A 27,210-nucleotide genomic window follows, 5' to 3' on the forward strand; every position below is an offset into this window, starting at 1 on the left:
TAATCCTTTCATAAATTGCCTGTTCACAGGCATATTGCACACATTTTTGGAGGATTGCCAAGGCCCCACCAAAACTAGGTCTGGCGTATGCCCTGATCTCAGCGACAAACTTCATATCTGGTTGATTGCCAGTTGTTGTTGTATCTGGTTGCATAATAAACCATTCTACACTACCGGTTATCCCTGACATTTTAATGTGTATCATAAACTATTATGATGACCATAAAGTATATGTTTGAATGAGATTGTCAGAGTCCTGTTTATGACTTTGACTAATTTTATAGTGCTGCTTGCCTGCTTTTGTTTTTGTCAGCTGCATATGATCACACTTTTAGATTCTGCAAATGATCACACTTTAGACTAGAACGTGATTGTGACAGTTTTAATATTGTCTCGGAAATGTCTACTAATGTACTAATAGTATCTATTAGTGCTTTTCAAGATAACTTTTGAAGGTTTTCAACGTCACATTTGTTTTGTTGTGCATAACAAGTTGCGTCATATTGACGATGCTGTACTAGTTTATGTAGCCAAGTGTTACAGAGCTAGCTATCGTTTTAATCAGTGATTTCATCACATTGAATGTGTCTGTTTGCAGTGATAAGCCCTGTCATGAGGCCCACAATATCTCCATTGTCCCCCTGCTGTGGGTAACCCAAACAGCAGAGATCACCTGGCTGAGAGGGAGGGTTGTTTGGGAGGGGCACCACCACCTGTTAGGTGACGCATGGCCTCTGAGCTCATGAAGCTCTGCTCTGGTCCAACAGGAAGGAAACTCGGGTAAGAAACACAGCCAGCTCTTTGTTATTACTTAGACTTATGCTCCGCTCCATTACTGCCCCTCCTTTCCCCATTGCTCTCTTTCTCTCTCTCTCTCTCTCTCTCTCTCTCTCTCTCTCTCTCTCTCTCTCTCAATTGTTTAAACCATTTCTATCTCTTCTCTCCCTCGCTTATCCCCTGATTCCCCATGTAGGCCTCTCTCTCACCCTCAGTTTCCCACATGTTCCCCTCTCTCTGTTATATATTCTGACCTATTTTCTAATAAGAGCTACATTATATGGTTACATAAGAGCAAGACTGTCTCTGCAGTTGATACCCTGATTCAGTCCAGCTCTGCTGTGTTCTGTCTCACAGAGGGGTGCTGGCACTGGAAGACTCCCAGCACCACAGTGCCTGAGGCTACAGATTTGGGAGCCCGTAGGTCCTTAGTGAGAAATGATGAAAGTGTGAGCTCTTATTCCTTTGTCAAATCTCCAGCCCTCACCTGCCTACCATTCAATTCCAGGACTGCAGCAGTTGACTAAAATGAAATTAAATAAATGAACACCCGAACATATCATTGAAATACTTTTGCCCCCAAAACAGCCTCGATTTGTGGGGCATGGACTCTACAAGGTGTCGAAAGCGTTCCACAGGGATGCTGGCCCATGTTGACACCAATGCTTTCACCTGGATTCACCTGGTCAGTCTACGTCTTGGAAAGAACAGTTCTTAATGCTTTGTATACTCAGTGTATAAACCATATCGTTTATCTTATTTACATTACGACACTCCTTATATCACGTCAATAGACACACCTATGTAAGTGACGCTTGTGATTGGAGGTTGGGTTGTGACTGGAGAGGAGTTGGTCTGAACGCAGGGAGGAAGGGGTTAGAAGTAGACTTTGAGATGGGCCACTCCCCAGGTCTATTCACTGAGCCGCTCTGGACCAGTTTGAGGGCTGTTATGTTGCGTAACCATTATGTAACAGAGTTTAATGGGACACACAGCCCCTCATTCACTCCCCCCTGCCTCCCACCTACTCACGTTTTTTGCACAGTTAAATGTATGTCTATTGCTAGGAATGTTTTGAATCTTTCCATTCAATTCCAATGCTCTTTTGATTTGATGCATAGAGGCAAACAATACCAGGATATTAAAGCATGAGCCATGTAACCTTTTTGAGTACTGTTTTCAAAACAGAGATTTGTATACTCGTATGTTTATTTAATAGTTATGTTTATTCCATCACTGTCAGCATTGTATGATAACAGCCATGCTAGAGTTTTTTTCAAATAATGAACCGCAAGGAATTGCTCTTTTAGGCCATGCTTTGTGGAAAAATGTGGTCCTGTCAACAGCGGAGAGGTGCGACTATGCATGCCATTTTTGTGCTGTGTGTGTGCATGGTAGGACTTGATGGCAGTCGGTGGTTTTGAATCAGGGTTGTAGTTGTCGCTTACCACAGCTGAGCAGGGATTAAGTAGTGGTTTGGACTAAAATTCAATACCTGTATTTTCCTCACATAAAAAAAAAGAATATTTAACCATTAAATACATGTCTTTCATCAAATGAGTAGGTCCATATGTACTGTAAGTATCATAGTCTTTCACAGCCGCAGCGTGTGGTTCAGGTGTTGCGTGCTGTAGAAGCTGGGGGAATTCCACTCTATAACATTAATACCTGACTTTGATTTGCCCCGGCTGTGAAACCCAGAGGTGTCTGCAACCTGCCCCAGAAATGTGTGAAAAGGTTGCAGCGTGTCAGACTGGACATGAGACAGGCCTGTGTAATCCTGTGGCCCCCTCCCACGCTGGCTGCTCCACTGACCCTCTTCTCCAGGCTGGGAGGGACAGCCAGGTAACTGGAGAGCCTTGTTTGTGCTCTGTTTTCCAGGAGGTCTATTCTGCAGGAATCATTTTGTGACACGCACATCCAGCCCCCACCTCTCTCTCCTCCCTCCCTCCTTTCCTCTCCTTTCCTCATGCCTTCCTCCTTCTCTCGTTCCACTCTCTCACGTTGACCTACTTTTCTCCTAACCTGTTTATGGAAGCGACCCCGTGCTCCAATCAAATCAGGAAAAGGGGAAACACAGCAGAATCCAGTAGACGAGTGCTGCAGTTGTCAGGGAATGTCACCTTGACACTATTGCAGGGTGACATCAGTCGCACCACCCAGACCAAGCATGGGCTGAACACAAAGTAAAAATATTTTGTGTGCGTTTGTGAAGGGCATTGAGGTGTCAGCCCTCAAAGAGCTACTTTGTTTGCAGGCTTAGTCCAGGTCACTCCCTTCCTTTGTCTTTGTGTTGTTATGAACATAACCTCGTTGTTGTGTGTTTTGGGAGGGCGGCAGAGAAGATAGCATGAGAAAAAGACGCTGCCCCACTGGGCTCTGCCTTGATTTACAGCCCCATGTATTCTTCTCATGACAGGTCTGCTGTGACACTGAACTTGGGCCTGGAGAGTTGGCAGCAGGGACGGACTATTTCTGTCCTTACTTTGTAGGTCAAAGAGCCATGGACATGCCTGCTGAGCGAGAGCCTGAGAATAGGCTGTGAGGTATGTTAGGACTGGGCTTAGAGAAGGAGAGGAAGCTTGTCCAGTTTTCCCTCTGGGTAAAGTGGTTTGTGTCTGGTTGAATGAGGCCTTTATAAAGTGGACTGGGGCATAAGAGAGGTCTTCCGTTCCGTAATCTATAGGTGTATGTGCGTGCGCGTACATCTGAGGGCGTTTGTGTGTTTAGTGTGGTTGTACGGGACATCTCTGCCCTGCATGCGTAGGTCCGCAGGCTTATAGAGAGTTAGCGGCAGGAAGTAGGCCACTGTTACATCAGGGAGGTCAGACGGGCGGTCTGTCTAGAAAATGTGTGTCAGTGTGTCATTCCAAAGCTCCTCTCATTTCAAATTAATCCTGTGTGTCAGGAAAGTAAGGAGCCCAGGGAGTGACTGTAACCAAGCTATTTGTGAGGACTGGAAACAGGGTGTCCCCACACCTGCTAAAAGAGATGAGGACTCAGAGTCTCTGTTAAACATGCCTGTAGTTACAAACACCTAGGTTAGGCCATCATTTGTGTCTTGCCTTGATTTAGATTGTGTCTGTCTAATCATTGTACCTTGCGGCTCTGCTTTGTGGCTGTGTTAAATTAGTAGGCAGTAATTCAAATGACCATAGAAGAATGTTGGTTGTCAGCAGCTGCTCTGTATAAATTATGGTTTGTTTATTACGCTAGCTAGCATATGGTTATTATTATTCTTTGCAGTGTTATAACTAACCTATGAACCAGTTTGTATTCAGTATCAAGTGATAACTACAGGGAGGTTTTGGTCTTTATCCGTATGGCATACGCACAGCTGCTTTTCAATCAGACCCATCATGAACTGTGTGTATCCCCCATAGACAAGAGTAAAGAAAGGAGAAATCTGACAATATTTTTACGATATGTTGAGAAATTCAACATCCTTTTTATTGTTTTCAATCTTGAAATGCCTCCATCTTCCATGATGAATATTAGTGTCTTTACATACACAGCCATGTCAAAAAGAAGGGGGGGTGGCGACCTAGACACCACCTACTGCTAAACACCACACAAGTCTCGTCTGCATCTTTGTCTTTTTTAAATCTTTTTCATAAAACCATCAGCAAAAACACAAGCATCACTGATTTAAAACACATTGAAAAAAGGGAGGATGGGGGTATGGCGCAAATACATCATCACGGTCAATAGGAGAAAGACACACGAAGATAATAACAGAACAACACTTATCAGAAAATAAATCAATGACATTAACATTACAGTGTTGTCTGGGAGAGGGAAAGCTTTACATTTATACACAAGTGGCAAAAAAGCTAAACATGGTACATATACTTTATAAAACTGGGTGGTACAGTGCAGGCTTCTCATTGTCACCCAATACGAGGAAAATAAAGGCCGGGGGTGGATGCCCCATGTATTACACTACAGAGGCACATTAGAAAAAGGGGAAATCCCTATTTCATTAACAAAGTAGAGATTGTCCTTGGTTTTTACAAAACTTAATTGCAATAGCTCTGAATATTCTAAACCAGGTTTTTCTAATGTCATGGGCTATTTGTGTAATATAGTAAATTAGCCTCTGTTTCAGAGATCCAATTACCTAGTATCTGGGTTTAACTGTGTGTCTCTAGGGCAGTGGATCGACGTCAGGTCAGAAGCCTGAGGTTCTGAGCTCAGTGCATTGTGTAGTGTGCTGATTTGCAGAGGAGACTAAGTGGTGGGAGAGTTAAAATATCATACAGATATCATTTAGATTATATTACTATATTTAAAATAACTCCCTCCCCTATATTTCCCCACTTTACGGTTTTAACTTGAGCTTTTATATGTTAAAGTTTATACACATTCATATTTTAGTCTATGTTCCTATTGGCTTTTCTGCAGTGGTGGGCGTAGGAATAAATACACTGGGCTAAGAGATGGGAACAGTGGAAGTCTAGACTGTTGATGATGCTCAACTTTAGGCCAGCAGCCTAGTTCTGTCTCAGATTGACTTTGATTGAATGGTGTCTAAGATCTTCAAAATCTACTGTAATAACAGGTAAGCTGCATTTCAAAAGCTATTGGCCATGTTTCTGTAAACAGAGTTAAAGTGATTACATTAAAGGCTTTTTAATTTAAATGGAGTTTGCAACAGTAGACACAATGTGACTGTACAGTAATTCTGACAAAAACAGGATGATAACGTCCAAGTCCTTTCTTGCCTCAACAGTATGTCGCATTGTTGTGACATTATTTGTTTTTCTTCAAAAATATATATTTATAAATTATTGGTATATTTACAGTAATATACAAACCAAGTGCTTGAACAAGAAAGATAATGGATGGGCTGTGTGAGATCATGGAGATGGGAAGGGAAATATGGATTGGTAGAGGTAGGGTTAGGGAAGAGGGATGGAACTTCTCATTGTGTTGCATCTTTGGTCAAGGGAATGTTGCCAGAATGTTGCTGCTATGTTTGTCTAACGCCAGATGTGCACAATAGGAGGGGCACTGAAAGCTGACAATATAGTTCCAATAATGGTCAACTTATATTCTCATTTGAAATGACCAACTGTGGTTTGACGAAAAACGATATGAAAGAGTTTCATCCCTCCTCCCATTTATAAACAAAAGTCCTTCTGTAATTATAGAGAAGATGCAGGAACTGAAAAGTGTATATACAATATATACACATAGAATACTGTTCCCCCAGAAGTCCAGCCCTGTTTTGGGCTTCAGTCCAGCTTTTTAGTCCCAGGACATGAAGGTGAGGGAGGTGTAGCTGGGGGTAAAGGAATGATAGTGGATTGAGATTGAGGAGGGGAAAGGGAAAGAGCAAATGTTGATCTAAGGCAGCATCAGAGACACCTCACAATGTGTTGTGTTGCCCTCAAGTGTTCTATAGGCACTTAGTCTCGTCTGTTACGGCGTCCGCTTGATGACTCCTTTTTCCCACTCTCCTCCCTTGACTCAGCTGAGGACGGCTGCTTATAGAACCCTGTGGGGGGCTGGCTCTCACTCTCCCTCTCTTTGCCGCTCTGCTGTTGCGTGAGGGCCAGGTAAGGGTGCTGGGGCAGGGGTAGGATAGAGGAAGGAGGAGGGGTGGTGGGAGAGTCCTGCTGGGAGCTCATGGCTTTGTGTTTCAGACGCAGTTTGTGAGGCAGGGCAGTGCCCTTAACCTCTGCCTGTGTGTCCCCGCTTTGGCATTGGGAGGAGCCCTGCGGGGAGGGCAGAGGGGACCCTGGCTGGTGTGAGACAGACAGGTGCTGGAGGTAACTCCCGGTGTCAGAGAAGGAGGAGGACGGGGACTCGTCGTCCGTGGAGGCCTCCTTGTCGGAGCTGCGGGGGTCATTGTCACTAGAGGAGGTTTCTTTGCCTGAGGTTGAGTGTTCTTGGTAGTACGCCTCACTCCTGGCCCCGCCCTCATAGGTCAGTATGGGGGGCTCCTCGTCCTGGGCGCTAAGATAGCAGTGACTAGCCTGGTTGTGGTACAGATGGGACGTGACGGCCTCCTGTTTTTGGAGGATGTCTGGAGCGAGGCCCGTCTGGGTCTTTTGCTCCTGTTGCAGAGCTCTGTACACCTGCCTCTCTCCTGCCTCGCTGTGGCAGTCTGAGTAGTGGTACGGAGGGGAGTCTAGTGTCTTCCTCTCCATCTGCTTGGTCACCTCTGCCAGTCTCTCTGAGCTGTCCGTGTGGCTCTCTCGAGCCTGGGCCAGATGGCTGGCCTGAGCACTCTGCAGTTGGGCTGTCTGTTGATCTATGTCCTGCTGCCTTTGGCTCTCCCCAGGGTAGGAGGCACTACTGGAGCGGTATAGTATGACACTCCTCTGTTGGGTGGGAGGAGGGACTTGACTGGTCTGGCTTGTGATGCTCTCCTGGTGGTGGTATGAGTGGGAGTGGTGCTGCTGGCTGTGGTAGACCGACTCTATCTCCTCCTGGTGATGTGTGGAGGACAGGCTATGGTGGACGTTGAACATGCTGCTTCCAATGTCCATCTCCAGGCTGCTTTCCTCCTGCTTGATCTCGTAGACCGTAGGTTCTGGGCTGTCCCGGGAGGATCCGTCTGACATGTCTGAAAGGGATCCATGGGGGGAGTACGTCACCAGTTGACTATGCCCTCCTCCGCTCCCTGACTGCTCAGTCTCCGAGGAGTCAGAGTTCATCATCACCTGGGAGCTGCTGGAGTAGCCGCTGGAGTAGTAATTGGATGTGGAGGATCTCCCATTGCCTCCATTGTTACCTCCACTAGTGAGCTGCTGGCTCTTCTCCATGTAGGAGGCAGTGGTGATAAGGCCAAAGCGCAGCTTCAGCTGCAGCAGCTCCGTCTTCAGGCGGCAGTTCTCGTCATTCAGCACCATGACGCGGTTTTCCAACACCATGTCGTTCAGTCGTCGCTTCTCCCTGGAGCGTTTGGCCGCCTCGTTGTTCTTACGGCGCTTCTCCCAGTAGGATGCATCCTTCTTTTCATCAGAGATGAACTCACGCTTGCGTCTGCAACTCATGCTGGGCTTGACGAGACGCCCCTGGCGAGAGGGGGTTCCTTGAGGCGATGGGAGAGACTCTTCGTAGTTAGAGTATGTCTCTAGGCTGTCCAAGTTCTTTTCTGAGCTTGCTGATTGGAGTTGTGAATTCAGGCATTCCATTGTTGCTCAGTGGAGGACAGTTTGGAATATTGCTACAACCACTGGAAAGGAAACTCAAGGAATGGGGTGATAAGAAAGAGTGGGATTCAGCTATATCTCACTGAATGAATGAGCTTATAGTTCAAGTGTCTAAACTGGCCAAGAAGATCAATAAACGGCAGAACTCTGCATTAATTCCCCTCATTTATCCAATGTATGTTCAGCCTTTCTCTAGGCAAGTCTCTTCAGCTTTCTCACAGAAAAGTGGGTCAAAGCTGCCTTGTAGAGAAAAAAATGAGTTCCTGGAGTGGAGAATGTGACAACCTTCACTGAGCAATTCTCTAACCTTCTTTTCTTTGTTTTGTTTTTCAATCTTTTTGCAAGAGCGCTGTGCTGAGCAGACAGAGAAGTGCTCTACTGCTCCAGGCGTGTTGCAGGATGTAGGTCACTCAGTCTATCTCGGCTTGTCAGTCTCTTGGGAGGGGCGCTACCTCTCTCCTTCTCCAGTAGGTTGCAAGATGAAAGGCTGAGGAGACAAAGAAAGAAAAGGCAAAACTCTTAATCCTCGTGGACTGCTGTCAACCACTATGCATTCAGATTGAAGCAATAATATCTTCTTTATGTCATTGTTAATGAAATCCATTTTAGTTTTTGGCATGCCTGGTGATCAAAGAATTTTGAGGGATAATTAATAATACGCTCCTTCTCACATCCTCCTGCTTTCATCTATGTTCTGCATGTCTGGCTTTGACTGAATTGTTACCCCTGGCAACCAGTGAATATTCACTAGACCCTAGTAACCACTGTCTGACCTCATGGCCCTTCTATTGAGCTTCTCTGTCGGTGGTCCATGACCCCTTAAGGTGTCAGCATGCTTCAATTCGGCTGGCGCCTTGCCAAACCGAACGAGTGTGCTTGCACACTCCCTTAAAATACCTTCGCTTGGAAAACTAGAAAAAAAAGCGGCAATAGTATTTTGTCCATATTGAGATGCCGTAGCCAATATACACTTCCTCAAAATAGTCAGAATTAATCTATGATAAATCAAGAAATCTGTCAATAATTTTGACGTTTTTGCAGAGGAGATCTTAGTCGCTCAATTTTACATCTAACTGGGGTGTTTGGTGCAGTATTTCTCAATGAGAAAATGTGCATGAAAATGATTCTGTACCCTTACACAATATATGCACAAACTCTTCCGAACTGTTTCGGCTGGGAAGCATGCAGACGCGTTTAGCCCTGCATGTTGACGTTGACTTGCATGGTGTAATAAACATGAGGCCAATATAGTCGTTTCTGAGTTACTATCTTTTTCTGAGTAAGACATTACACATTTGCTATTGTGACATTATTCCTCCACCTTTGTAATCATAACTGCATGTCTGGCAACCAAGTCGAGAGCACATGATTACCATGTAAACTCAGAAACAGTAACACTACCCGAAATTACATCATTCAAACACATGGAATGATTGGACATTGAATTTGTAAGCTTTAAACAGCCGTTATTGACTTATTTCATGGCTGTTCTAAATAGTCTTTCAGGCAGATTTATTTTAAGAGCCAGGACAGTGAATCACACAGGTGCAGTGGGTATAGGCTTCCCCTCATTCCATTTTAGAATTCTAGGTCAGGAACAAAGATTCCAAAACAACCATATTAAGAAACAGCCCACTACGTTTACATAGAAATGATCATGAATTGGAGAATTTACTGTAAGTGTAATAACTGTAAAAATTCACATTCTATTTGGACAACCAGTTCTTGGCAGTGAATGAAGACAAAGGTTCCCCGCCAAGGAAAAGAGGTGGAGAGGGCACGGGATTTCAAAGTAAGGGCGGATAAGGATGTTGGGGGTTAATTAATGAATATAGGTCAAGTCTCAGGAAGGAGGAGGCTGGAGAATGTGCCAAGCTCTCTTGAATTATGATACCAGGGTGGTCAGCCTCATAACTATGAAGTGTCTGGGAACCTGCTCAGCAGGGACTCTCCTGGTAATGAGGTAAACAGAGATAGATGTGTCACTAGCCAAACCACTTAAGTATGATTTTCATGAATAAGCCAAATGGCTTTTCATGTTTCCAATTTGTCTCTGCTGGTTGTGTACCAGTTAGCCTATTTTATCTGTGTTGCTGAATAACTGGTTCAATATCAATTACATTCCATACAGGTGACTTGAGGAAAGCAAAGGAATTCAACAGGCATCTGAGGATGGATTCTTCCTGGAACATTTCTGAGGTAACTCATTCAGACTATGTTCCCTTGTTCCATGGTTCCATTAAACTGGTCTTGTATTCTTTAAAATCAAATTACTTAAATCAAATTAGTTGCTGGCCAACAGGAGTTGTTTTATCCCTGCTTCCCTGCCTCATTCATTCTCATTTTCTTACTGAACATGAGTTGAGACACACTGATTCTCTCTGCCTCTGTAATCTCATAATCTGTTTTTTCCATGGGTTATATTCTCTCAATAGTCTGGGGCAAAATTATGTAACTGCCAATTGCTCTACACTTTTCAAATGTGGGTTCAACACCAATTTTTCTTTCCAGGCACAATTCAGCAACAAAATGAGCGCAAATCTAGATGGGATATTACACCCCTAGTTCTTAAATTCAACATGTTTTGCTTCCCACAAAATGATGACAAGCCTTCTAGGTATGGGTCATTTGGGTCCCAGTAGAGACTAAATAGGGATACAGGCTACGATTATGCCTGGAAAAACGGTTGAGACAGGGCCTGATAATGCACTGCTAAATGCAGTACTTTAAGGTCCTCATTCCCCAAGCCATTTGCGTGTGGCTCAGGGGCAGGGGGGAAAGAGTGGAAAGACCACAGAAACCAGGGACCACTCAGTAAACACTGGCTGTGACTATGCTGGAATATAGGTCAGTGGAACCATGGTTGAGGCAGGGAGAGAGATACAGAGAATTAGAGAGTACTCTATTTATAGAGGTGAAAGATGCACGGAGCGAGGGACAAAGAGATTGAGAGAAGGTAGACAAAAGAAAGGGGAAAATGAGCTCAGATGATAGCACCTCGCAGGATGTAAACAAACGGGGTACTGTACCAGCGTTAACAACATATCACCCATGGAAACAAAAGTAAAAAAGGGGGCAACTAATCATGTCAACATCAATCTCTCGTCATCGAACAACACACTTCAGCTACTCGCCCGAGCCTCCCCAGCTTCTCCTTCACCCAAATCCAGATAGTAGATGTTCTGAAAGAGCTGCAAACCTGGACCCGTACAAATCAGCTGGGCTAGACAATCTGGACCCTCTCTTTCTAAAACTATCCGCCGCCATTGTTGCAACCCCTATTACCAGCCTGTTCAACTTCTCTTTCGTATCGTCCGAGATCCCTAAAGATTGGAAAGCTGCCACGGTCATCCCCCTCTTCAAAGGGGGAGACACTCTAGACCCAAACTGCTATAGACCTATATCTATCCTGCCCTGCCTCTCTAAAGTCTTCGAAAGCCAAGTTAATAAACGGATCACTGACCATTTCGAATCCCACCGTACCTTCTCCGCTGTGCAATCCGGTTTCCGAGCCGGTCACGGGTGCACCTCAGCCACGCTCAAGGTACTAAACGATATCATAACCGCCATCGATAAAAGACAGTACTGTGCAGCCGTCTTCATCGACCTGGCCAAGGCTTTCGACTCTGTCAATCACCGTATTCTTATCGGCAGACTCAATAGCCTTGGTTTCTCTAATGACTGCCTCGCCTGGTTCACCAACTACTTTGCAGACAGAGTTCAGTGTGTAAAATCAGAGGGCATGTTTTCCGGACCTCTGGCAGTCTCTGTGGGGGTACCACATGGTTCAATTCTCGGGCCGACTCTTTTCTCTGTATATATCAATGATGTCGCACTTGCTGTGGGCGATTCCCTGATCCACCTCTACGCAGACAACACCATTCTGTATACATCTGGCCCTTCCTTGGACACTGTGCTAATTAACCTCCAAACGAGCTTCAATGCCATACAACACTCCTTCCGTGGCCTCCAACTGCTCTTAAACGCTAGTAAAACCAAATGCATGCTTTTCAACCGTTCGCTGCCCGCACCCGCCCGCCCGACTAGCATCACCACCCTGCACGTTTCTGACCTAGAATATGTGGACAACTATAAATACCTAGGTGTCTGGCTAGACTGTAAACTCTCCTTCCAGACTCATATTAAACATCTCCAATCCAAAATCAAATCTAGAATCGGCTTTCTATTTCTCAACAAAGCCTCCTTCACTCACGCCGCCAAACTTACCCTAGTAAAACTGACTATCCTGCCGATCCTCGACTTCGGCGATGTCATCTACAAAATAGCTTCCAATACTTTACTCAGCAAATTGGATGTAGTCTATCACAGTGCCATCCGTTTTGTTACCAAATCACCTTATACCGTCCACCACTGCGACCTGTATGCTCTAGTCGGCTGGCCCTCGCTACATATTCATCGCCAGACCCACTGGCTCCAGGTCATCTATAAGTCTATGCTAGGTAAAGCTCCACCTTATCTCAGTTCACTGGTCACGATAACAACACCCACCCGTAGCACACATTCCAGAAGGTATATCTCACTGATCATCCCCAAAGCCAACACCTCATTTGGCCGCCTTTCCTTCCAGTTCTCTGCTGCCAGTGACTGGAACGAATTGCAAAAATCGCTGAAGCTGGAGACTTATTTCCCTTGCCAACTTTAAACATCAGCTATCTGAGCAGCTAACCGATCGCTGCAGCTGTACATAGTCCATCTGTAAATACCTACCTCATCCCCACACTGTTTTTAAATGTACTTTTCTGCTCTTCTGAACACCAGTATCTACTTGCACATCATCATCTGCTCATTTATCACTCCAGTGTTAATCTGCTAAATTGTAATTCTTCGCTACTATGGCCTATTTATTGCCTACCTCCTCATGCCTTTTGCACACACTGTATATAGACTTTCTTTTTTTCTACTGTGTCATTGACTTGCTTATTGTGTTATTGGCTTGTTTATTGTTTATTCCATGTGTAACTCTGTGTTGTTGTCTGTGTCACACTGCTTTTGCTTTATCTTGGCCAGGTCGCAGTTGTAAATGAGAACTTGTTCTCAACTAGCCTACCTGGTTAAAGGTGAAAAAAAAAATCCACTGCGCAAAGAGATTGACTTTAAAAAAAAATAAGCTGCTCATCTCCTCTGCGGGCGGCTGGAATTAGCTGGAGACATGAATGGAGCTGGAGTGTTTGCTGATTAATGCATCACAAGCTCTTAGTCTCCCACTACTGCTACAGGAATAGAGCATCATAATAAGTGTGTATCCCACCGAAGCACAGCGTGCCACCCTTACCCGTTAATCAGAACATCTAAGCATCAAACCTATCCACTTCAATATAGTGTATCAAATATCTAACCGCAGGGTACTGAGATAGTGATTGCCAATGAAAGCTTCATGTGTTTTTATGAAAAATGTAGTGTGACCTGCCAGAACAAATGCCAAATAGTAAGAAATTCTACTGCTTCCCTTTTCACACATCTAATATGCTTACGAGGCTCTGTGTTTCAATGGAACACTCCTACGCTTGTGGTAGACCATAATGAATTCTATGTCCAATTTCATGATAAAAGGTGAACAAAAAGCTGCATCTCATCAGAGTATAAATCTGTTACCGTTTAGCACACATCCTTTTTATACTTAATAAATATAAAGTAATTCTACCACAGGAAAGGGCTTGGTTACATTTGTGAAGTGATCAAAGAGAATCTAAATGTATGCCATTTACAATTATTGGGTCCAAACAACCACACAAAGCTATATATGGTGGGGCTTGAGATCAAAGCTTGTTTTTGTTGAGCTCTTAAAGTAATGGGAGCAGGAGTAAAATAAGGAGGAGGCCCCCAGACCGGGGTGGAATATTTTACTGAGACTGAGGAACTGAACTGCCCCCAGGGGGGAAGAATGCAAATAGATGGCTTTTTCACAAATTCCAAGTAGGGTTGGGCCGATATATGATTAAATAGAATAGTGACATTTGACATTCACGATATATCGTGATGTGCTGTATCAATATGTTGAAAATGAAGTGTAAATGAATTAACTAAGCCTTGTTTTTTTCCCGGCAAAATTAACATTATTTAATGAGAATGGAAATATATCATTGGAAATAATTACAAAAATTGCACAGTCTAGAATGATTTAGTCATTAACGGTGCAGAACGATAATATCGGATATCACGATATTTGGAGTAGCACATCGTAGAAGGGGTCTCCCCAAATATCGTCCAACCCTGATTCAAAGACTGGGGTTATCTTCCCAAGGAAAAGTACAAATTCTTGGACATGCAGGCGGTGTTCCAAGTCAACTCCTTGTTCCATAAACACAGCCATATCAGCCTCTGTTAAAAAGGAAAAAAAGAGTGACCCAGTGCAGTCCATGTGTTTCCCAGTCACATGTGCTCCCTTGGCCTACTTCTCTGCCTCTCCCTCCCAGCCACAGCAGCACAATAACAAAGCACCTACTCTATCCTTCATTATCTTTCATTGTGCCAGGAAACCCTGAGAATGTCAGGCAGGTCAGGATAAACCCCACTCCACATCGTTTACCACCAACTCCAATAGTAGTGAAACAAGACATTGTGCACGCTGCTCTAGTGAAACATAGGTAATCTCATCCTCATGATAATTATAGCCATGTTTTTACCATGTTTTTAGCAATAAAATAAGTAAGCCTACTAATACAATAAGGAATATAGTAGCTGATCATTGCATTGCAATTACAAGCAATTTATGGAAAGATTCATGAATCCTACAGAAAAGGGGTGTGGCACAGAAAGGTGAGGATTGAAGAAAATGTATAAAAGGCTAAATGAATATGTTTCTAATTGTGTATCACTACGATATGAAGGAAACCTAAATGTATAAAGGCTAAATGAATATGTTTCTAATTGTGTATCACTACGATATGAAGGAAACCAAAATGTTTATTAGGTGCATTTATCTGCTGCCCATCAGTGTTTCTGTTCTGCATGAATGGGTTGGGTGTCTTTGTTAAGGATAGGATTTATTTTGGTAGGTTTTTATTCTGGTATTATAGGGGGCTCTGCAGCACATCCCCTCCCCGTTATGACTAATGTGACCTACATTTGGAGCTGGCATAGCGGTCCACCTTATGCGCCAACCAATTAGCCCTCCTCAGCAAAGCACAATAGAGGCTATGGGTTTCCGCTGATTGCGTCATCTCCCCTACCCATATCTGTTTTAATTACTTAAATTATTTATTATGCAACCCACATCATTACTAGAGCCTTTAGTGCAATGTGTTACAAAAATGTAACGCATAACCAAATGCTTTGTGTAATTTCCCATTGTAACATAGCACACCTGTACCATAGCACACCTGTACCATAGCACACCTGTACCATAGGCTATATTCTAAACTACATGGTATTGATAGAATTCCGGTATGAATTTTCATAAAAACATGAATAGCGTGAATAGCCTACACCCTTACCACGGCACCAAAAGTAGGCTAGACACAAGTGCGCATGCCATCACTAAACAACAAATGTATGAGCTGCGGGCACCGGGCGGGGGCACTCATTCCACAATCATTCCCACGTGCAGTGTGGGGGTACTTTCAACATTCAGACTGAGCAGGATGGTCTTTTATAAGACAAGTTACAACAAGTGTGTGAGCAGTATTAATTCTTATATGCATGTAGCCTAATAACTGCATAGGTTATACGTTGAGATGGACATGCAGCGCGCAACAGTGTTGCTGATACGGAATTGTAGACTATAATGCAGGTTACATAGTTGCTGTAGAGTGTTACATTGTCGAAAATTGTTTCCCAATATAACTAGCCTACACAGCAGGCACATATCCACGTCACATCACAAGTGTTCTGCCCTCTTCAACATACCACTACTCTTTGTGGTGTCTCTGAACATACCACTACTTTTTGTGGTGTCTCTGAACATACACACTACTCTTTGTGGTGTCTCTGAACATACACACTACTCTTTGTGGTGTCTCTGAACATACACACTACTCTTTGTGGTGTCTCTGAACATACACACTACTCTTTGTGGTGTCTCTGAACATACACACTACTCTTTGTGGTGTCTCTGAACATACACACTACTCTTTGTGGTGTCTCTGAACATACACACTACTCTTTGTGGTGTCTCTGAACATACCACTACTCTTTGTGGTGTCTCTGAACATACCACTACTCTTTGTGGTGTCTCTGAACATACCACTACTCTTTGTGGTGTCTCTGAATATACCACTACTCTTTGTGGTGTCTCTGAACATACACACTACTCTTTGTGGTGTCTCTGATAAATGTACCTTTTGCATATTATAACAGATCCCCGGGGAAGTCATTCAAGGCAAAAGCAAGTTTCTTGCACATAGCTTGTTGCCCTGTTGCATTCGCTACCCATAGGCTAATCCAACAACTTGTCACAACTTTGAGATAGGCTCACATTTGACCCAGTAGCCTAAATAAGGACAGAAATAAACATGCCCAGTATATCCAGCTCATCATTCATATCCAAAACAATGTTTTCAGAGATGTAGGACAGCGCAATATTCCAGTAGCCTTTACTCTAGACTCAGTTTGCCCCACTGAATCTAGAGTAAAGGAAAGTTAACGGGTTGGCTAACCTTTCACAAATAACTACTAACCACTGTGGGGCGGCAGCATAGCCTAGTGGTTAGAGCGTTGGGTTAGCAACCGAAAGGTTGCAAGTTCAAATCCCTGAGCTGACAAGGAACAAATGTTCGCCCTACTGCACTGTTCCCGAAAACCAAAAAGGAGGAGAGAAGGTGAAGAGAAAGCCGGGACACTGAAATAAGTGCGTGTTACACTTGGTAAACACAGAAGGTTACTTTAGGCAAAAACAAAAGTAGTGTGGATGGGTGGGTGTATAACGCGAACGTCTAGCAACCCAAAGGTTGCATGTTTAAATCTCAATATGGACAACTTTAGCATTTTAGCAACTACTTTCAATACTTGTCAACTACTTAGCATATTAGCTAACCCTTCCCCTAACCTAAAGTTAACCTTATCCCCAACCTTAGCTAACCCCTAGCTAGCTAATGTTAGCCACTTAGCTAATGTTAGCATTAGCCACCTAGCTAACATTAGCCACAACTAACTGCAATTCGTAACATATCATACGAATTGGAATTCCTAACTTATCATGGATGGTTGACATCCATAAATGTATGCATACCATACGAAACACAACATATAAATTGAAGTGTCCCGGATTTAGATTTACTATGTTACGTCTAACCCTGAGTCTAGGTGTAGACCGACAGGGATTTTTTTCCAGTTGCCTCCCATGGAGTCATAGCCTTACCCAAAAAGACACGTTTCGTGCCATAATGGTGCCGTTTCAAGTCATAACAGTGTCCTTTTAACTCACAAGCATTTAAATTAAAATGTTAATATATATATATATATATATATAAGTATGGACAAGTATGGACATTTATTTCACAAAAAATACATTAATTTGCCTATTGTAGATATATATATATATATATATATATATATATATATATATATATATATATATATATATTGAATTGTCTATATAATTTACAATAGGCAAATTCATTTATTTTTTGTGAAATAAATGTCCATACTTGTGTTACTAAATAATAGAGGAATTAATCCAAAGAAAAATCATTTTACCGTATTTCAAGTTATTGTATCTTTCAATATTTTCAAAACTCTACTATGATGGGGGGGGGGCAAAGCTACTTTCTGGCCCCTGCACAGAATAGCACAGAACATACATATGGTTCAACGTCCGTCACCAACATTATAAACACTTCCCGTTGTGCCAAAATGTTTGCAACAATATATCATTGAACTTGAAAGTCATGCAAAACAAAAATGATATAGTCTAAGCGAAGTGCCACTAAGTAACAGTGAAATTTGTATTATTAAACAATTGGATTGAATTGTTTTCACTAATAATAAGTCACATTATATACATGAATCGACTGGACATTTAAAGGCAATCCATATAAAATAAATGCTTACCGTGTATGTGTAAATAAAAGCCCACAGTGCGAAGTCTAATATAACAGCCACGTTTCTGTTCAACAATTCCTATTTCCGACTACTATCGAATTCAAATGTGCGATCGTCCTTCAAGTACAGTGCGAGCTCCGTGATTAGTGCCTGTATGTGAGCATGAATTCTGTGTCGCTTATTTTGAATCTGTTCTCTTATTACGTTAGGGACTTGCTACAATTTCCTCCTTGCTCTCTCAATGTCTCCAATTGTATGTTAGTAGGTCAGTAGTTGCATAACAGGAGTCTTTGGGTGCCTAGTCACGTTTTGTTTCTCGCTCGCGCGCTCCGTATCTGCCCCCTCCCCTTTCTTCTCCTTGGAATTCTGTTGCGGAGAGATGGGGAAGAGGAGAGAGGGGAGGGAGTAAGCTAGACTTGCTGAGATGAAGGGTGAGATACCCCTAATTAGGTTAATAGAGAGAGTGAGAGAGAGACTTGGAAAAATTGAACGGTGGGGAGACATTTTTAGAAACAAGCCTTCAGCAGAAGATGTATAAAGAAACAATTGTATCCAACAGCTGTTGTTTGGGGAAGAAATGTGTGCCACTTAGGCCTAATACTCCAGACGGCTCAGTTTTTCCCTTTTAAATATAGCTTCATTTTTTTCATTTTTATTCTAATCTGCAAACCAAAATCTATTCACATTGTCCCTCATTAGCACATGAGTAAGTCTTTCTTCATATTCAGAAGATTGAAGGCATAGCCTACATGGCCTAGGCTTTAGCTTAATGTGGAGCAGGTGACATGGGTTTGAATCCAGTCATACACATTTATCAGGAGCTACAATGATCAGTTACAATTGTGACATCACATAGCTGCAACCTGGATTCAGAGGTAGACATAATATAGTAAACGAAAATCCAGGACACTCAAATTAGCTATGTTATGTTTGGTATGGTATGTATTCCTTTGTGGATGTCCATCATCCATTTCGTATAATATGTTCCGAATTACATTTCGTATGATATGTTCCGAATTACATTTCGTATGATATGTTCCGAATTGCAATTTGTTGTGGCTAATATTAGCTAGGTGGCTAACGCTAATGTTAGCTAGGTGGCTAACGTAAGCTAGGCTAGGGGTTAGGGTTAGGGGTTAAGGTTAGGGTTAAGCACAGGAGGTTGGTGGCACCTTAATTGGGGAGGACGGGCTGATAGTAATGTCTGGAATGGAATTAATTGAATGGTATTGAACTCATCAAACTCATGGTTTCCATGTGTTTGATACCATTCCATTTACTCCTTTCCAGACATTATTATGAGTTGTTCTCCCCTCAGCAGCCTCCTGTGAGGTGAAGGTTAGGGTTAGGAGTGAGGTTAAAGGGTTAAAGTTAGGGTTTGGGTAAGGATGTAGCTAAAAAGTAATAAATAGTTGCTAATTAGCTAAAATGTTCAAGTTGTTTGTGATGAGATTCGATTACGTGTTACATGCCCACCTATCCACCCTACGAAAAAAAGTATTCAAATGTATGCACTCACTACTGAAAGTCGCTCTGGATAAGAGCGTCAGCTGAATGACTAAAATGTAAAAAATAAATCAAATGCAACCATTCCAAACGTAACATGTCACGCTATTTTGAGTGTTCCAGATTTCTGTTTACTATTTTACGTCTAGTCTGAGACCAGGTTGATCACTCATGCCAAGCAAGAACAGGATGAAAATTAGTTTTAGTAATTTGTAGACATATTGCAGTAAGATGTTTGATTTTGTTATGACATTGGCTCTCATTTCCAGCAGCTGTGGCCTTGTGGTTCGATGCATCTGGTTGCAGTTTTTGCATAACCACTTGAATCTCAAGAGCTCAGTACCTCATTCTCATCTGATAAAGACATTGAAACCTCTTTATACTGTAGGCTACTTTATTGGTATCCTCCCTCTTTTGACACACTATTTGTCATGTTTTGCATGAAATGTACAATGCACACCATTCAGTAATGAAAGTCTTAGTTGTCGTCTTACACCATATATAAGGTAGCACTTTACATAGTTTTAAATACACAATTGTAACACATTGGTTGAATTTGTGTATTTTTGATACTTCCCAAATGGTGAACTAAAATATGACTGCAATTGTATTTATTTCTGTTATTGCCAGTTCAGAAATGTGTTACCCAGTACAGTAATGACAGGGTGAAATGATTGAAATGGAGTTTAGACTTTTGGAATGTAATCTGTGACCCTTGACAAAAATTATTTGTCTGAAATATATCCATATCCTTTTGCTCATTTAATGCATATCTTGACTTGGAATGAGCAATATATGTTAGGCCTAGGCCTATGTCCTAGCTGGATATGAAGATGCCATGTAGTTAGAGAAAGGGGAAGGTTGACTGCTCATTTTCACTCTCATTCTGCTTTTTTTCTGGTAAATGAATTCCTGGTGGGACAGGCTCGTGATTAGGAGGTAGACTGTGACCTCCTGTGCTTTGTGATGATTACATCCTCTTCCTCTCTCCAGTCCATCTGCCCTCCACTATCTGACCTTACAAGCTGCACCTGTGCCTGTTCTGTCTTGCGTCACAGAGAGCCATGGAAACAACTGGAGCGATAACGGTATTATTTAATGCATTTTGTTGCGTCCACGGCAGTTTTGATTGGAACAAAAGGACTGGCTGGATGCCTAGAGGGCTGTTTCCAATTGCAGATGCTTTTATTTGATCTTTCTCATTATCTTCAAGGCCCTGGTTCCTTCTCATGTGACCGGAGAGAGCAGCAGGGCATGGAGAGATGAAGTCTGACTTCAGGCTCAATCTTTGTTCAGCATATGCTCTCTGTCTCTGTCTCTGTCTTTCTCTCTCTCTTTCTCTCTTTATTCAACCGACCCACTTGAACTTTCAAATGCACTTTGTGGATCTACCTGCAATGCCACGCCTTTTGTTGTTTATCATTGTGCTATTGAACACAGAGTCACAGACACAAGGGCGGCTCCATATGCCTAATTTGTTTCGCAAATGAGCAGGTTGACTCACCATTCGTGATAGGTTTTCTTTGTGTTTCTTTGTATTGTGGATAATGAATGGAGGTAGCGAGCATGCAGCAATACCTTCCTCATACATGTCAATGATAGAAACAACCTTGAGAGCAAATGCATATAGATGTTTTATTAATTTGGGTCATATGGAGGCTTAGAGGATTGGTCCTAATTTTTCTATGTCTAGTAATTGCTGTTTACCTGAAGATGCCACTCATTGCCTACTCTATGTCCATCTCATCATCTGGAGAGAACCCCAAACATGGATCAAGCACCGCCATGCTTCGGTTATACCCCTCTCTCTCCCATTCCTCTTTGTTCAGAGCTGAAGCATTGGCCGTGAACTTGACGCACCCCCCCCCCCACTCCCTCTGTACCCCACCCAACCACTCCCCCTCCTAGCTACGTATGCATGGGTTCCCATGGCAACTGTCGCACTTCCTGCCTAGCAACCGGCGTTATCTCCCGCTGATAAACAGGGGGGACAGAATGGAGAGGGGAGTAGCAGGGGGGTTTGCGGTTTAAGGGGTGTGTTATTGGGGTGGTTGTGTAGTAGTGAGCTGCTGCAGTAGTAGCTTCATTAACTCCTCTCCTCCACCCCCACCCTTCCTCTTCCTCCCACTCTCACTACAGGAATCCCCAATTTGACTGAGGAACCTGTGAATCCAGCTGCAGGTTGAGGAGAGCCTCTCCTTTGTAATGAGATTGGAACAGCACAGGGCTCAGTGAATGGAAGATGTTCTGCGCTGGTGGATACATGGAGTACATGGAGCCTCTACAGAGGTCTACTGTCAGCTTGTTTTCTCTTCATCTTGATTGATTTGACTTGTCCACATTGACACACATGCTTGTTTAGATAGGCCTATCTCATTCAATGTAGGGGTTGGTTACTAGGGGCAAATAATAATTAAATGACTTGATGGGTTGAGTGTTGTTATTGAGTGACATAGCAATTAAACCTTGGTGTAATTTTGCCACTACACCTGCACCAAATAAAATTTGTGACACTGAAATAAACACATAGGCTACTTTGTCACGATCTATAGTGCGTGCTCTGAATGACAACAATCGCACCATCAGCTAGCCTACTCAACAAATGCTAGTATTTGCTGCCACCTAGTGGTTTCTAAAGTTATCATTATGCTATTATATTTATAACGTAGCTCTGATCTGCTTTGGTTTTTCAAAGGATTTCATATGGGAAATTAATTCTGTTCAGACAAATTATAGGTTTTAAAAATCATTGGTATGACATATCTGAGAATAAGTAGGTAAATCTCTTAGTAAAGCATCTGCATGATGAGTGATCTTATGGGTGCAGTGCGTGGAGTGTAATTCATTTTGTTATGATGAAATCTTGTTTCGTTAATGTGAATGTGTCTTCAGGCCCAGTCTAGCTCATACCACCCACATCCCCTGTAATGACTATAATTGCAATTCCTCTGTAGCTGTGGCCTCTAATACACACAAGCTCATGACTGGCATGCAGACTCCACCCCTCAGGACTCGTTTGCTCCTGTCTGGATAGACAAAGCTCTATAGTCTCACCTGTCCAATCTGTCTGGCACTGCTGCTCTTCCTACATACTTAGCTCTGTGTAAGTTAGGTCTCAGACAGGAGAAAAATGTGACAGAGGATATTCATTTAGGTTGAATATTCTAAATGGTTGACTTTTGTGCTTACTGATGAAATATGTTCTCAAAAGGCTGCTACTTAATCCCTGAAGAAATCTTTGAGTCGTTGTAGAACAATTACTCCATCTGTTAGATAAAGTGAGACAAAGCAAGATACATTATTTAAAAAAACAGGATACATATTTCCACAGTCTAAGTGGAGACATTTAGACTGCAACATGTTGTTTTCTCATTGACTTAATAGACGGAGGAAATCTATGCTAATGCACGCTTTAGTGGATATAATGGTGTCCTAACAGTGGGAGGATCGAGTGCAGGGGTGGGCAATCATTTTTGCTCGAGGGCCACATTGGGATTTCAAAATTCAACAGACGGTCGCACACATTTTCTCTTTACTCAAACCTCCCGCGGGTCAGATTGAATGGGCTCACAGGCCGCTGCCCATCCCTGATGCTGTATGTTGCCATTCCTGATCAAGTGGCTGCTTGACTTTTAGATGATTAGAAAGTGTATAATCAAAATGAGACAAAAATATTTCCTTTCAAAGATTTATTCACAAGTACAAAAAAAATGTATTTTCATACAGATATTCACATAACAACAAATATTTTCATCACCTAGATACAGTTTACAGTGCATGTCTAGTAATTACACAGACCATGTATTCTTTGGACAAGGCTAACAAAAAGTATTCGACTGAGACATGAAAACAGTTTCACTAGTTGCCAGACACAGTGTGTTGTCCTACATGAAGCATATCACATTTCAATGATTGACATGGTGTGTGTCTGTCCTCATTGCTATGCTGTTGACTGTGCGATGGAATGATAGAGTATTTGTTGATTCCCAATTGTCATCATCCAAAGTCTATTGTGTTGCAATACATTAAAGAGATGACAATAGTTCAACGTCCCCATTCAGGGACTGGAGACCGTCACCTTTCAGGTTATCTGTCCTGTGTCCTTTCTATGGTTGTGTTTACAGTTTAAAAGAATGTGGTGTTCCTTCCTCATACATATTCAAAACCAATTAGTGCCAATGCCACAGCACTAATAATGAGTTTGTTGAAGCTCCAGTTGAATTACAGTGTACATTAGTTCAGCACCAGTTCACCCCAATGTCTCAATCACTGACATTGCTTTGTCTGTGGTTGTGAGACCTTGAGAAGCAGCATTGTTGTACATGCAGAGTGGAGATGACAGTCAATAATACAGTATTCTCTGGAGAGGTGAGGAAGTGTCCTCTTGTGTCAGAGTGTTTTTGAGGGTCTCACAGTGTATGGGGCAGAGGGCCACAAGTGAACCAACACATGTAGCTTTGTGCTTTAATAAAGTGATGATGGGACTTTGTCCCTGTTACAGAAACTGTTCTCAATTGAGGCGCAGATGAGCGTTTAGGATTTAAGAGTAGAAAATCAGGACAACTCAAAATTAGAGGGTAAAAATACACACTCCTAAACATAAAGGTAAATAGTTGGAATTGAGTAGTTGGGGTGGATCATAGTCCAGTTGGCCCAGGGCATTAGTTTGTCACAGTAGCAGCTCTGTGTGCCAAGGTACTGTGGTGTATAGAGTCTCTGTTTTCCTCTATCTCATTTTCACCATGTGTGTGTGCTTATGTTAGTATGCTAGCTCAGATTGAGCTTCCTCTTCTGGGATGGGACAGTTCACCGAGCATCCACTGACCCAGTCCTGGGCTCAGTTCACTTTAGCCAGCAGCTGCTCTGAGAACAGCTTCTTGAGCTGGGCCACCTCTTCACTGAGGGAGCTGAGGTGGGACTTGAGGACATTGTTCTCTGTATGGTAATGAGACTCTGTCTGGCTCTGTGGGGGTGTAGGTTGGCCATACTGAGTGGACTCTTGCTGTTGTCGCCCCCTCCTGGTCTCCTCTCCCTCCTGCTTATGTGGCCAGACTCCTGCCCCCTCAGCTCCACCCAACATGATGTGTCCGCTGGCTGTCTCCCGGGGACCGTCTCTTGCTCCCATTGACTGTATGGGGCTGTGCCTGTTGTCCTCTCCACTGCTGAGGATCTTGAAGCGCATTTTGTGAGGAAAGTTCTTAATGCCCTCCACAGACTCCACTTTCCCCATCATCACTCTGGAGAGCTCCCCAGGAAAGTGTCCACCGTGGTGCACCTGCGCCTCTGCAGGGGAGTGGTGGAGCTCGTAGCCCAGCTCCTCTGCTCTGTGTGGGGACAGTTTGCCATGATCACTCAGTCGGTCCTCAAAGGAGAGGGGGCTCCCTAAACTGGAGCTGCCAGGGGTGGAGAACCCAGAGTCCTCTGACATGCTGCCAGCGTCCCTGGAGCCTTGCACGCTGAACTGGCCCCCATGGGCAGCAGGGTGGCTCCCTGGTCCACTGGGCAGATAGTAGTGTGGAGCCAAGGTCTGTGGAGCACAGGGGGCTGTGGGGAGTGGCAGGATGGGTGTGTTGGAGGGATCTTTGACCAGGCCGAAGCGGAACTTGAGAGCCAGCAGCTCGGCCCTGAGACGTGCGTTCTCCTCCAGCAGCGCCAGCACGCGATTCTCCACCACCATGTCGTTGACGCGGCGCTTCTCCCTGGAGCGCTTGGCCGCCTCGTTGTTCTTCTTGCGCTTGTCCCAGTAGCCGTCATCCTTCTTCTCGCTGGGAATGAACTCACGCTTCCGTCTCAGGGCGTTTCCAGAGGTGGGCGGGTCATTAGTGCGCTTCAGGGCAGAGGTGCGTCCGAGCAGAGAGCGGGCCAGCAGGCTGCTGGAGGTCAGGATGGACACGGCCTCGTCTGTGAAGGACAGGGTCCCACCAGGTGCAGCACTGGACTCCCCACCACTTTGCTCCCTCATGTCTTGAGAATCTTCTTCAAACATCTCACTGGTCACGCTCATGATTTTGCTGTGTTGAGATTTTCTGTTCTTCAGATAGTGTCTCAAAATCCAGTGTCGTGGAATGGTATGGCGGTAAATAGTTGCAATAATCCCACCTAGCGTTCGAAAGAGGAAGAATAAATGGAGAGGGGGATTTAGTTGTTATGCAAGACCAGTTACAACACAATGTTATGTAACCCCATTACATTTTCCAGTTAAATTTGAGCTACTTGCACAACAACCCCACATGACCCTTGAATAAGAACCATGATGTACTAAGTGCTAGACAGACATGTCGATCCGATCTCTTTTGAAATGTGGGCTCCTGTCAGTCTAAAGGTTAAACGGTTAATTATAAGATCTATATTGGTATTTCTTTTATAAATATAAGGCTAAAATGTTATTGTTTTTTCCTCCCAATTCTAAAGAAAGCTTTTATTTATTATCCCTGTCCTGACGCAATGACTGGAACTGAAGTCGCTTCATCAGACTAAATCAGTGTTAGCCTACATGTAGGTTAACACAGTGTTAGATAACACACCCCATCAATCTCTAGAACAATCCGCGCAATGACCTGCATTGATTGCCTTGTCTATTTTTTATTTTACTAACACAAAATGGCTAAACAGTTTGAGTTCACGACCAGACGTTATATCTTTCAGGAATCGAATTGCATCAAGGACATTTATTAGAGCACTAGCCTAGTTTGCAAGTTGATGATACTCTGCGCCCCACTGTTATTCCCTCCGTTAATTTACAATCGGTTCGCTGTCTAGATCGAACTGTTAACCTAGCTACAGTAAATCCCTAAACGAAGACTGAACTGGTTCTTCTCTAAACCTTTTAGTGGATGTCATTCTAAATTCCAGTCAGATATACAAAGGGAACGAAATAACGTATTGAAACAGCAGTGAAAGTTTCAACAAACTATTGCAATGAAGGTCCTTTTAAGCATAATTGCATACCAGTTCCACTAAATCTATTCAGATCATCTCAATTCATCATAATTCTGTGACTGTATAGTGATCTACTGAATAGATCACTGGCGAAGCCTAATAATGACATTTGTGGAGTAGTTGTGTATGTGTGTATGTATGTATGTATGTATGTATGTATGTATGTATGTATGTATGTATGTATATATGTATGTATGTATATATGTATATATGTATATATGTATATAACATAATTTATTTTACTTCTAAAGCTGAATCGAAAGTTGGTTATAGTTTTCTTTACTTTACTACATAATTGATAGGCTTCTGTTGTAGGCAACAATGTCACATTTCTGCTCCGTATGCGATTGCCTATTCTCTGTATTATAATGAATGCACTGTTGAAATACACCTCATGAGTGAAAATTGTGAAATTACCTTGTGTTGGATTCGCGTTGTCTCAGAAAAGCACCGATCTTTCAATTTCAGACGCTTGTCACAATGTAACAGAGCGATCGTAATAATTCAGCAGCTTCGATTCAGCACTGGGTCATCGAATACACGGGATACTTTGTTTCCTGCACGGAGTAGGCTACTGTTAGCCTACTCAATATTAGGCTACTAGTCTCTCTGACACCTTGCGTCTGGCGTTACTGCTTCACTTGGAATGCTGCAGCTCCTATTTGTTTCTTTCCCGGTGAAGTTCAGCCGAGGACGTTTCCTATCCTCACTTGAACCAATGGGCCGCGTATGTGTGGTGCGCTCACTGAGACCGCCTTCTCTCCATGCCAAGACCCACCCCGCAAGAGAAAGCTCGCATAACGTTATCCTGCTCATGCATCATCAA

At 43.2% G+C, this 27,210-nt stretch overlaps 2 protein-coding genes across 2 annotated transcripts; both read right to left on the bottom strand.

Annotated features, from left to right (window-relative positions):
- Positions 1-4,190: 4,190 nt before the first annotated feature.
- LOC106607079 (filaggrin) lies at positions 4,191-18,257 on the bottom strand. Its single transcript, XM_014203670.2, has 2 exons — positions 17,949-18,257; positions 4,191-8,427 (listed from the first exon to the last, which is right to left on the bottom strand). The coding sequence occupies exon 2, from the start codon at positions 7,920-7,922 to the stop codon at positions 6,189-6,191; it is 1,734 nt and encodes a 577-aa protein (XP_014059145.2). The 5' UTR covers positions 7,923-8,427; positions 17,949-18,257; the 3' UTR covers positions 4,191-6,188.
- Positions 18,258-23,119: 4,862 nt separating this feature from the next.
- LOC106607080 (uncharacterized) lies at positions 23,120-27,132 on the bottom strand. Its single transcript, XM_014203671.2, has 2 exons — positions 26,802-27,132; positions 23,120-25,544 (listed from the first exon to the last, which is right to left on the bottom strand). Exon 2 carries the CDS (start codon positions 25,447-25,449, stop codon positions 24,283-24,285), a length of 1,167 nt encoding a protein of 388 aa, XP_014059146.1. The 5' UTR covers positions 25,450-25,544; positions 26,802-27,132; the 3' UTR covers positions 23,120-24,282.
- Positions 27,133-27,210: the final 78 nt, after the last annotated feature.

This window comes from Salmo salar, chromosome ssa06, assembly GCF_905237065.1.
Source record: "Salmo salar chromosome ssa06, Ssal_v3.1, whole genome shotgun sequence".
NCBI lineage: Eukaryota > Metazoa > Chordata > Actinopteri > Salmoniformes > Salmonidae > Salmo > Salmo salar.

Coding starts and splice junctions, on each gene's coding strand:
- LOC106607079 (XM_014203670.2), bottom strand. CDS start 7,922: ATGGAATGCCTGAATTCACAACTCCAATCAGCAAGCTCAGAAAAGAAC.
- LOC106607080 (XM_014203671.2), bottom strand. CDS start 25,449: ATGAGCGTGACCAGTGAGATGTTTGAAGAAGATTCTCAAGACATGAGG.